Consider the following 13,485-nt stretch of genomic DNA (forward strand, 5'->3'; position numbering starts at 1 on the left):
ACTAAGGGACAGAAGTTACCCCTGCCTGCAGTGTCTGTGCATCTAACCTGACCCACAGAATGACACCCATGAAGCACAGGCACGATTTAACACTGACCCACAGAGTGACACAGGTGAAGCACAGACTTCATTAGATGAAACACCATTGAATCACAGACTTGGCATAGTGGTCAGAGATTTCCAATTATCAGTTAGAATCATGTACAAAATGAAATAAAATTATAAATATATATTTCATAGTATCATATTTATTTCTTAAAGTGTAACTAAACCCCTGGTCAGAGCCTGACTCCACCCACGGCAATATTTGAAAAATGCAAGACAAGTGGGCAGATCCCAACGGAGATGGATGGGACGAACTAAGTGTGTGGTGAGATCGTAACAAGGGCGTGGTGAGCTTGAACCTGCTCACGTCACGAGTTATTTCTTGGACCCAACATCCAATAGGAAAATTCAACTGCAGTAGCCACCATTCAACCTGAAGAGGGCAGCACCCAGACGTTTTTACACCATATATTGTAGTATTGAAACACTTTATATCCAAATGTCAAAAAAATTACTAAAATCAATGAACAGCACTAATAAAGCATCATTCTTACAGATCATTAACTAAAAAAAGTTGGTTTAGGGTTTAGTTACTCTTTAAACATGCACTTCAGATCCTACATGCACTTCAGACTCTCTACATTTGATCTTTAGTCTTTTTCTAAATCACCTTTTTGTTTCTTTAAAATGGGCCTTTTGTAGCTGCTTTCCTGAGCTATCATTTTTGAGCCAAAGGGAAATTGAGATATTTGGTTATATTAGATGATACAGGACATATTAGAACATGTTACTATTGACACTAACGTAACATTTCTATTCTCCACTTCTGTCACAGCAGATCCTAATCGTCCAATGCAAATGAATGATAATTTTTTGTGTAGTGTACTGAAAAGCATTACACAAAACTATTGAAAAACTGTAAGGAAGCTTTACAATTAAAATAGGGTTCATTTATCAGCTAAGTAAATGTTTAAAAATATGGTGATACAGTGTCATACAATGGAAAGTCCAAAAACTAAACATGGTCACCCAAAGGAGCAGAAGTGAAATAAGTACAATATAGTGAATATAATCATAGTGCATTTTATGCAAACACAATACAATCATATAAAAAAACTGTAAATAAGCCTTATGACAGATTTATGCACTTTATGTGCCACAACCCTTACAAAAATTAACCATGGTTTTATTAGTGTAAAGTTGTGGTAACCATGTTTTTTTTTTGGTGCATTAATTACAATCAGCAAAACCATGGTTTTACTACACTAACCATGGTTTAACTATGGTTTTGAAAACCATGGTTGTCAAAACCATGGTTATTTTGTGGTTACCATGGTTTTACTGTAACCATGTTTTTTGTTTTAACTGTAGTAAAACCATTGTTAATTTTTGTAAGGGAAAAGATAATCTTAAATATGTCAAATTATATCTAATTAGATATAATTAATATATTTAAAATCAAACATAAAATATATGATTCTTTTTACAGGCTTTTAAATAATATTTAAATAATATGTTTATTTTCGTTGAGACTCGTATAATATTGGACTTAAATGGGTTAAAATAGGTTTGTATTAATTAATTATTTAATTAATAAATTTTATTTGTTTTGTAATCACGCACATATATAACGTTATAAAACGTTGATATTGCCAGAAAGTATTGGTTTAAAATGTTATTTCTCATTTAAAAACTTTTAAATTCTCTGCCGTTTCCATGGTGACTCGTGAAATCTGTGATCCATTGACAATGCCTTTATGTTGTTACTGTGAGCGTGCGTTAACTCTGGGTTACTTTTAGCGGGTTGATTGAACTAACTCTTAAACTGTGATTTGGAACCGACATACCCAGAGTAAGCAAGTTTGGGGTTGATCAACGCAAAGTTTGGGGTTAATCTGATGGTAAATTAACCTTTCTGGAATACACCCCTGGTTTTAGTTGGTCAATGGCGTAATCTATTTCAGTTGCCTCAAAATAGCAACGCGCCAACAATGCCCCTGAACACACCTTGTTTTCAGACCAGAACGCCCATGGGTGCAAAAGGGGGCGCAAATGCATTTGCTATTCAAACAACGTGGCGCTAAACATGAAAATGATAATAGCGACGGGTTGAAACTAGCAAAAGACGCGTTGCGCATTGCGCTGCATTGTGTCATTTTATAATTATGCAGTGACAGTAATTAATTTGTGATTTGCGAGTATGCAGCAAACCGTTGACACCTAGTGGCCTTTGTTGGTAAAACCACTAAAAGTGTGACAGAAACCTCATTGTTTGTGATTTTAATTTGAAATTTGGACCAGAACTAGTTCAGACTTGTGGCATTATTTTTTATAGCATTTTGGGAGTAAACATTACATTTTTTTATATACATTTGATTTTTTTATAAAATTGCTGTAATTATTTTGACATTTAATATTTACAACTACTTCAGTGAAAAAAATTCAGAGAAAAGATTTTGCTTCTAGACCAAAGATTGACACAGTTAAATAAATTTGACACACATCTTTACACCCCCCCCCACTCAAAAGGGTGTGACAGTTAAAGGTAAAATGTATACATGTGACTGTACAGCAGACTGTCTTTGTGTTTTTGTGGTTATGAGCATCCCATCTGATTCTTCACAAGCATCAGTCTGATACTTTCATCATCACATTTATCCATGGAAAGAAGGGAAAATATGATGTAACAATAGGCTATAGCTGGGGACAAAATGTAATACATCCTTATGCTGTTGCCATGTATGCATGCATGGACCTGTTGTAAATTGGTGGTGGTGGCGCAGTGGATAAGACACACGCTTTTGTTGTGAGAGACCCGGATTCAAATCCACTGTGACACACCATTGTGTCCCTGAGCAAGACACTTAAGCTCTAGTTGCTTCAGAGGCATGCGACCTCTGACATATATCAATTGTAAGTCGCTTTTGGTAAAAGCGTCAGCTAAATGAATAAATAAATAAAAATAAATTGTGTAGTGTTGAGCTCAAACATTGAACTTACACAATGCACATCTTACCTTTACTATTTACACTACATGTACGCAGCTCAGCTTCAAATGCTTTGATAATACAATTTTTGTTATGGCAATAAAGCCTTTAATTGAAATTATATTGAGATATGGGGGGTGAGTAGGTAGAAGAACAGCAGTGTTGGTCAGATGGCTGCTACAGTGAGAGCAGATGGGCTGTGTAATCAAGATTATTTAAATAAAAGTATAATTTGTTTTGCCTTCTTTTCTCTGACCCTGTATCTGTTGTATCTCTCTGTGTGTTATTTTGCAGTTTTTTGAGTCAGAATAGAATTGTTTCTCTGAAAGCAGGAATATTTAGTGACCTCAGCAATTTGGAGTGGCTGTAAGTAGAAAATCATACCTATACCACACACTAGATTTAATTTTAGATGCAATTCAAATTTCAATTGTGAGTCATTTCTCTCCCTCTCTCTTGGTCTCATTCTTTACTCTTTCATCTAGCTCTTCTTTTTGTCTGTCTGTTTACTTGCTTTTTTCTTTTTTCCAAACAGACATAATTGATGGACTGTGTTTATTCTCTGTATGAGTGAAATACAGAATAATTGAAATGAAACCTGGGCCTTTAAGTGCTCAGATTGAGAAGACTCTGACTTGTTCTTATTACCAAAAATGGAGCTATAACATGAACTGCTGAGCAGCAGTTATTTCAGAAGATGTTCAGATGGCTTTCAATGTCAACTGTTTGAATGTGGAGGGATTTGTAATTCTTTATTTGATGTGTGTTTGTCTCTCCTGGTGCATGGTTAGGATTTTGGATGAAAATAGGATATCGTCTTTGCGACAGAAGTCTTTTGAAGGACTGAAGTCTTTATTTTTTCTGTAAGAATGAACTTCTGTTTCACCTTGGCTATTAATCTATATAGGCTTATGTAAAAGATAAATGAAGAGTTTGGTTCCAAAACGCAATAAATGCCATTTTTGAAAAAAAAATGAGTGATTATATCAGGTCAGTATTTAAAAGTAAATTCTTAATTTTACGCAAAATCCAATATCCGCCGTGTTATTCTGTCATCTTTTTTCCCTTTTTTCCCAAAACGCAATAAACGCCACTCCTCCTTTTCTACAGAATGCAATAAATCCCCTCCACAAATTACAGCGCACCATTCCACGCAATGTAAACAAATAATGGCGGCGCGTTGAGTACACAGTCCTAGTTTTCCTCATCTACTTTGTACTTCGTGATCAACAAACAAACAAAAACAAAATAATACTTTAATAGCATTGATAATTTCTGTGATGGGAAAGAAACGTAAGCCATCAACATCTAATAATTTACGCGAGAGGCACTCGGGAGACGATCGCTTGTTCTCCCGACAGTATCTAGCTTCTCTCGTGCTAACACACTGACCCCAAGGGATCTTATGAAAAACGTTCCATACTTTTACTCAAAGTCAACGAGAATCACAGCTGATCGCTGTGAAAAATGTTAAGCGACGACGTCAAGTATAACCGCACAGCAATGACAGTGTTCTTAATATGACAAAGTAAGTGTTTTGATTAATGCCATTAATGTTTCTTTTTTTTACCAGTGTGTACAACTGTTCAACTAAATGAATATAAAATGGCAAAATGAATGCACATTTATACATTGATTGATTAGATTTATAGAATTAAAAAAAAAAAAAACTTGTCATGGATTTATTGCATTTTGTGGAAAAAATAATTTCTTTTTATAATAAATCTTTGAAAATCAAGTTATGGATTTGAATGTTTTATGTTTTTATAACCTAAAGATGCTACGTGAAAGTTTGTAACAGAAAATAGTGGTTTTCATCTTGACACTTTCTTGGTATAGAAAACACGTTTTTACAGAAATTTGTCAAAATGGATTTATTGCGTTTTGGAACCAAACTCTTCAAATATTAAAGAGTGTTTGGCTTTTAAATTGTCTTCTTAATGATACACACGATGATTTGTATATTTATTTTTCAGGTCTTTATTGAATAACTCTGTAGAGCAGTTTCCAAGAACTTCTATCTGTCCTGAGATGCCTCGCCTCAACTGGCTGTGAGTTTAAAATATTACTGATTTTACTATACTGTACTGTGCTGAACAAATTTGAATTATTTATTTATTTATTGGACATCTACATTATTTTATATTAATTATGGCTTTATACATAATATATATATATATACACACACACACACACATATACACACACACACACACACACACACACACACACACACACACACATTCTGGTTTCCATGTTTTGTGGGGACATTCCATAGACGTAATGCATTTTATACCATACAAACTGTATATTCTATTCCCCTTACCTGCCCCATTCCCTAACCCCATCAATCACAAAAACCTTTCTTGTACCTTAGATTTTCAATAAACATCATCTTGTTTGATTTAAAAGCTTGTTTCCTCATGGGGACATCAAAATGTCCCCACAAGGTCACAAAAACACTGGTATTCCTATCTTTGTGGGGACAATTGGTCCCCACAACGTGATAATTACCAGGTACGCACGCACGCACGCACGCACGCACGCACACACACACACACACACACACACACACACACACACACACACACACACTGTACTGTGTAAAAGTCTTAGGCTGCCACCACCAGACTTGTTGTTTTAGAAGTTTTAATGTCCATCTATATTTGTTTTTCAATCTATTTTATTAAGATACAAACAGAAAATACAGGAAATATGTAAAAAAAAAAAAAATTCAGGACTAAATGTCTTCTGCAGCCATTGTTGGTGTTAAGTGTGACCTCACTTGGCCCTAAACACATCTTGAGCTTTTTTGAGGAGACTTAAGTCCTGAAGTCATTCGATTAGAATTAGAAATTTGGATTTAATTTTATTTAGGTTCAAGAGATCTTGAAGTTTCCTGCTATTGCTCAAGTGGAAGGGGCGTTTACCCTAAAAACTTGACACATCAGTTTACATTTTTATACATTTTTTTAATACTATTGTTACTCCTCTCAAGTTTAAATAAAGGCTCAAGTCGTTCCTGGGTTTTAACGGGCATTTATTTGATGACAGAATCTTCAAACATGTCGTCACATGTCCCTTTTTATACTAAATTGCCGTCAGAACTGGTATAAACAAAGCACAAAAAATCATACATTAACCTTAAATTATAAACATACTTGCAGACAATATTAAGACAAAATTACATAGAAAACTAAATAAACAAAACATACATTTATGCCATGTAAAATAACATCCTAATTGGCTTGTTACAAACACAGTCACACAACACAAATAAATTACAAAGACAGAACAAATACCTCATTGGCCGCATGAACCCGAGAGAATAACTTAAGAAGGGAGATTCATCTTCACACCTTAGGACAACTTGTAGTCAGCTTTACACCTTTCCTTAAGCTTTCAAACAACAGGCTGGCAAGCCACAGCATATGTCTCTCTAATCACAATGAGTGCACCCAAAAATAACGTCACCCTAATAACAAATTCCACACGGAACCAAAAATAAGTCCCCCCCCCTTTTTACACAACAATTTTAACAAAAAGAAATAAACATGAAATTATTATTTATTGACTATAAAACATGATTTTAATCATATAAATTTGAACCTCATATTGTTTAACTATGAACTATATTGAAATGAGATATTAATTGCTTTGATGGCAGCTACACTCCCACCAAATCACTTGTGATTTTAACCAATTAACTATGTGTGAGCGATTACTGCAAGTTAAAATTATGTTAGTCAGCTTCAAGTAATGTGACTGTCTTGTGAATAGGTCTCTCCAAATAGACTGGCTTGCTGAGTCTCTTTCCTTGTTCATCTAATGCAGAGTTGCTGATCAGCAACTGAACCTTCCGCACACATCCATCTTCAGCTGGATACACGTTGGCAACTTTAGCCAGCTTTCATTCGTTTCTGGTTGCGGTATCGTCTTGTACAATTACTATATCATTGACTTTTGCATTTCTTTTTGTTTTTTGCCATTTCTGTCTTTGTTGTAAACTAAGTAGGTACTCCCTTTTCCATCTGTGCCAAAATTCATTGGCAAGGTATTGGACCTTACGCCATTTCTTGCGGAGGTAAAGAGATGGAGGTTCTCTTGCGGAGGTTTAACTATGAACTATATTGAAATGAGATATGAATTGCTTTGATGGCAGCTAAAACTATATACACATTTCCTGTATTTTCTGGATGTAAAGAGACTGAGAAACAATTGTATATGATCACTATAACATTACAAAAACAACAAATCTAAGTCCGGCATGGTGACATAAGACTTTTGCACAGTACAGTATGCAGGGTATACCCAGGTGTAGGGAGTATACCCACTTCTTTATTTAGATTACATGGGGTATACCTACATCAAAATTTTAATATATCACTTAATAATATTAATTTCATAATGATCCTTATGCAAATAAGCCAAGCATACGAAGTTATGAGACAAAACTGACCCATTTTTGAGTGAACTAAATATGCAAGACTAGTCTTACATTTCACTGTTTGTAACACAGGCCGTTTAACCTTATGCTGCTTTAAAAAATTAGCCAATACATTAAGAGTATACCCACTTCTCCAGGCACCACTATACCACTGTTGAGAAGTTACAGGTGAATGAGTGTTTTGTTTTTGCAGAGAAATGGAGGGGAATAAAATTTCATCTCTCTGGGCTTCAAGTTTTAAAAACTGTTCTTCTCTTACTGTTTTGTAAGTATGCACACACACACACAAACACTTACTGACTCTGTAACACACTATGTGAGTGCTATTCATAGTCCAGTATATTCATATAATAAATTGTTAAATGGATTTTATTGCTGTAAAGTGTGGAGAGGAGAGAGGTGGGGCTCATGTAGAGCTTCTTAGTCACCGGGCTCTGCTGGAAACACTTAAATAAATGCAGACTTAGGTTAAACTGAATAATTTAGGACCTGAGCTGATTAAAGGCAAAAGGAATGAATAAATTAAAATAATTACATAATGTATTTGATGTTAATATACATCATGGAAATCTTCTGCTGCTGTGATGTAAGATATTTGATCTGCTAGTGACATTTGAAGTACATGCTGTCAACAACTTCACTCTCCTGCTCTCACGACGCATGCATTTTAGAGTTTCACTGTGTCCTTGTAAACCTAGATGCTTGCGTAATTACACAGATATAGAATATACATTTCAATGAACGGCTACTTAAAAGGCCAGTATACCACAAAAAACTTTAATCATTTTTAAGTGATTGATTAAATATATAAATATGACTTTCTTTTGTGGTGCTGTAGAAGTCGCTTTTACTTATCGTCAGTTTACTCACACAAGTTCACAACAACATGATGACAGAATTCCCTTTAATATCAGGAAGTTTTACTGAATCTTACACAAACTGGCAGAGGTGGACAGTACTCAAGTAGACTATTTTAGTTACATTTTCCAAGCATCTTCCAACGAGTGTTTGCCTTGGGGAAAAAAATTTCTTCAAAACATTCTAAAAGCATAGAATTATATTGTTTTTATTGCATAGAAAAAAAATGTGTTTAATGCCTACATGTAATTACTCAGGTAAAAGTACTTTGGTACTAGGTGTACTTAAATATTAAATGTTAATCAAAACTTCATTTATAAAATGTAGTGGAGTAAAAATTATGATATTATTCTCTGGAATGTATGTTTTCCAAAGAAAAAACACAATACGAATACTTAAAAATTTAAATACTATTGTCCACCTCTGCAAACTATATTGTGTGTATTTAAAGGGTCTTTCAATTCCTGTTTTTATGGTTGCAAACCTCATTTCTTGACCTGTGTAAATATTGTATTTTTCGCCTTATTTTTAACTCCGTGTATCTTTTTGTACTCAAGCATTATAGAAAGGGTTTGAGGTATAGTTATCTTGTAGCATGCTCAAGGCCGCCTTAATGCACGGGCTTACCTGGGCTGAAGCCCAGGGGCCTCCCAAGTTCAGGGGCCTCCCAAGTTCACGTTCATATTGTTTTGTAACTTGTCAGGTTATCTGTCAATCACTCTAACTGCACGTTACACGGCTGCTGATTGGTCCGTGGTAACTTACCATGAAATAAAATACCAGACGTAACAGATTTTTCTATTCCGCGTAATGTAATTAAGTGCGCGTTGTCAACTTGGCATTCCTGCATGTTAGACTGAGTGTGACAGAGAAACGGGAAATAATCCACCATCAAATGAAAGAGTAATTTCTGAAATTTCATAATAAGCACTAGTGAGGTGCAGGTCTCTCTCTCTTTTGCGCGCGCTCGCGCTCTCTCTCTCTCTCTCTCTGTGCTCGTGCAGCTGAGTCTCTGGCATGCAGATGTCTCTCCAACTGTGCGCAAGATACTGTGCCGCCAAATAAAGAAAGGATTTCCCGGACATATTAATGCTGTTCGTTGTTATAAAGTTAAGGTTAATTGCGTTTATATCAGTGACGCGTGCCCAGCTGTTGCGATGTAGTTTGACGCGATGTAAGCTCACAGTACACACATCTGTTGGTTTAGAAAGACGACGCAACGGTAAATGTGCAAGTCAAAGCGCGACAAGACCATCTCAAATGATCATCCCCTGATTGCACCATTCATATTTATAATCTCCTTATCTAAAGATCTTATGCTGCGTTCCAGGCAGGCTTTTAAACCCGTGAGTTACGACTTCAAAACCACGACTCACGACCCTATGCGTTCCAGGCAGCCTGTAACTCGTGTTTTTACAACCTTCGGTGAAAGTGCACTGGAACGGCAGTCAAACCCGTGACTTCCCACCCGTGAACTCGTACTAGATCGATGTACTCCCAGTTCAGAGTCGTGAGTCGTGGTTTTGAACTCGTGAGTTACGGGTTACCGGTTGCCTGGAACGCAGCATAATATACAGGTATGTTCCCTGTCTGTGCATATTCATACTTGTTCGTTTTACATGCGTAGTATGCATAAATACTAAATACAATGCATACTATATCTTCAATATCCTACAAAATAAATAACTGATTAAAAAACAAGATTCTGTCTATAAAGACTTATCTTTTGTAAACATTAATGCATTTTCACTTTAAAACTAATTTTAACTTCTTATATTTTTAAAACTGTGGTGAGCATTTAGTTAGTGAGTGGCAATTTTCTGCAAATTTGTATATTCCTAAAACTATATAAACATAAAGCTTATAAACATATATACTCTCATACATTTTGGTTTTATTTTCACCACAAGTTGCTGTGTGTGGTTGTTAAATAAAGTGTCTTGTGTTTATGCTCAAGGGGGCTCAGTGATATGTTAATAATGATATTATGGTGTTTTCTGGGTCAAAGAGGGAAAACTCACTGTTATATGTATTGAAAGAAACTAATGCATTTTGTGATGTAGATTACCTAGATATTACACTTTTATTTTTTTAAATGAGACTATAAATTGAGGGGATGGGGGGCCTCCAAAACCTCTCAGCCCCAGGGCCTCACATTAGATTAAGGCGGCCCTGAGCATGCTGCAGATGGATGGTTCTTAAGTGTGATCTTAAGGCTCTTTCAAGAATCGGAGAGAGAGTAACTGATTTACATGTATATGACTTTATTCTATGGCTATGAACGCTTTGATGATTTGGGTTAGATGTTTGAGATGATGATATTGTGTTTGTGTACCTTCTTTTTTTTAGGGCACTGAGGAGGAACCACATTAGTACCATTGAGGAGGGAACATTTGCAGACATGCATATGCTGATAGACTTGTGAGTACACACATAAATAAATAGACAAAGGCATTCATTTACACAGTTCACGCATTTTTATCATTGTATTGACTGCTACAGTAGATGCTTAAATATGTGCACACCAAAGAGACAGAGACTAGAAAGTAGCAGAGAAGAGAGGAAAAAATGTGACTGTGAGCTTTAAAGGGAGAAATCACCTAAAAATTATTATTATGTCTTTTGTATCACAAACCTGTAAGACTTTCTTAGGGGCTAATCACACCAACCGCATTTTAAACGCTTGGAAACGCAAGGCGCGACGCACTGCCTTTTAAAAAAAAGAGCAGTGCGACCCGCCTTTTTATATTGCTAAGCAACCACCGAGTCAGCTGTGTTGTCAATCAAATATTGAAGCGTGAGCGCTCTTTTGCTGTTAACTGTCATATTAGCAGAAACTTTAAAAAGAGGGCGCTTGCTCTGACCTTGTTTGAGGGTGAGAGGTGCACAAACACACAGGAGAGAGTGAGCGAGTGTAGTCCGGTTCTTCAAAGCAACTGTAAACTTCCCTCACCACAACGTAAGGCCCGCCTCTCCCCTCATTCGATTGGACAATGGAAAGACGCGAATGACGTCGGGCGCTTCTCCGCTCTCAGCGCTCCCTCAAAAGCGCGTGCTGCGGCCGGCGGCAAAAACCACAAGGCGCTCGGCGCGCATAAACAGCGCGCAAACGCTCCCTGCCCATAGAATATCATTCAAAAAAGGCGCCTGCAACTGCCATGAACGCTTTTGGTGTGATCGCCCCTTACTCTTTCTTTCTTTCTTTCTTTCTTTGGAACACATTAATAAGCTGCATGACTCTTTCACATACAACAAATCTGATTCACTTACACTGTAAAAAAAAATGCAGCATGAAGTTAAAACAATGTAATTACTTTTTTTGCCATGACTTGAAAAATAACTTTGCAATAATTAGGGGCGATTCTAAGTTTTTAATATTAGTGTGGTTTGGCCTCCAATGAGAATGTATAAAAAATAGTCTGAATATTATTATGCTCAGACATCACATTGTGTAAACATTTTTTTTTTAAATAAAAAACTACAAATGAGGATGTCATCAGTTAATGTACACTATGATGTTCACTTTGATCCATGGCTTCAGGATCTAAAAAAATTGCCTGAATGACGAAGCGGAGCCGAAGCCGCTGACGTTTTCATATGAGATTTACTGTAAATAGGACTTAAAAGTGACCACAAAATTGTATAACAATTGTGGAATAAATCCAAATTTTTTAGGTGGACTGGGCAGAAATGTAAAAAGGACCTAGTGATGCCACTGACAATAATTATGAAATGATAAAAGAAAAAGTAAACCTAAATGAATCCAATTTATTTTGGTAAGGAATGACAAAGCCCAGAAATAGGCTACAGTACAATGACATAGGGAGAATATTACCCTCTTAAAAATGTCATTAAAAAGCATTCTGTTTCCCATGCTTAGCGAAAAATTATTATTCTCCATTATTAGCCAGTTTACTTTTCTTATTTAGCTTCATTGGAGCAAATGCAAACGATGCATTTTTATTTTATTTAAGTTAAAATGAAAGGCAGGATAAACATTTGTTAAATGATTCATCATAACATTTTAAAGTGACGATGTTTAGAACATTACACAAAGAATTAACAAAAAAGCATTTTTGATAACTGTGAAGTCCCAGCTAAGTTCAGCGATCTTATTTGAGATTTAATTGTGAGGACGTCAAAGTATTTATGATAAAAAAAAACGACAAATGACATTTGTGATTTGTAATTGTTACTGTAAATTGAAAACTGAAAATACAGGAAAAGATACAAAAAAAATCAGGACTAAATGTCTTCTTTAGGTATCGTCGGTGTTAAGTGTGATCTCTCTTGGCACTAAACACATCTTGAGGGTTTTTAAGCAGAATGAAGTAAAAAGACTAGAAATTTGGAATTAGGATTAAATATCATTTAGGTTTAAGAGATCCTGCAGTTCACTGCTATTGCTCAAGTGGAAGGGGAGTTTACCCTAAATACTTGACACTTCAGCTTATACTTTTATACAGTTTTTAATAGTATATACCAATCAGAGGCGGACACTACTTGAGTACTTTGAGTAAATTTTCCAAGCATCTGTGCTTTATCAGAGTGTTTGTCTTGGGAAAAAATTTACTTTGCTTTACTAAAAATGTTTACTACATTCTAAAGCATAGAATCATACTGTTTATTCCTTTTATATTGCATATTAAAATTGATTTAATACCTAATTACATAAAATTGTGTACTTTTACTCAAGTAAAAGTAAAACAAATAGATGCTTAATGTACTTAAATATTAAATATAAACCAAAAACTTGAAATTATGAAATGAAGTGGGGTAAAAATTATGACAATATGCTTTGGAATGTATGGTTTCTAAAGAAAAACCCTGATAAAATACAAATATTTAAAAATGTACTTTTATGTAGAAAGTAAAAATACCAGTAGTGTCCGCCTATATACACATTTTCTTTATTTTCTGGATGTATTCTATTAAAGAGACTGATAAATAATTTTATATGATCACTACAACATTGCAAAAACAACTAATCTAATTCTGGCATGGTGGCCTAAGACTTTTGGACAGTACTGTATGTAAAAACAAATTGGGTCCACCTGTGGCCCTGTCACATTATAGAAACTGACTCTCACTACGTCATAATGCTGAGGATAAATGAAAACTCTTAGAGCTTTCAAATGATATATAGTT

The 13,485-nt window shown here is 35.4% G+C and overlaps 1 protein-coding gene across 1 annotated transcript in view; it reads left to right on the forward strand.

Moving 5' to 3' along the window:
- rxfp2l (relaxin family peptide receptor 2, like) overlaps positions 1-13,485 on the forward strand; it is a 58,091-nt gene that overhangs the window by 29,305 nt on the left and 15,301 nt on the right. Inside the window, exons 7-11 of the mRNA XM_065267252.2 lie at positions 3,327-3,398; positions 3,824-3,895; positions 5,009-5,083; positions 7,673-7,744; positions 10,687-10,758. Coding sequence (XP_065123324.1) covers positions 3,327-3,398; positions 3,824-3,895; positions 5,009-5,083; positions 7,673-7,744; positions 10,687-10,758 — 363 coding nt within the window. The remainder of the gene's footprint in view (positions 1-3,326; positions 3,399-3,823; positions 3,896-5,008; positions 5,084-7,672; positions 7,745-10,686; positions 10,759-13,485) is intronic.

Source organism: Paramisgurnus dabryanus, chromosome 5, assembly GCF_030506205.2.
Source record: "Paramisgurnus dabryanus chromosome 5, PD_genome_1.1, whole genome shotgun sequence".
NCBI classification, from domain to species: Eukaryota; Metazoa; Chordata; class Actinopteri; order Cypriniformes; family Cobitidae; genus Paramisgurnus; species Paramisgurnus dabryanus.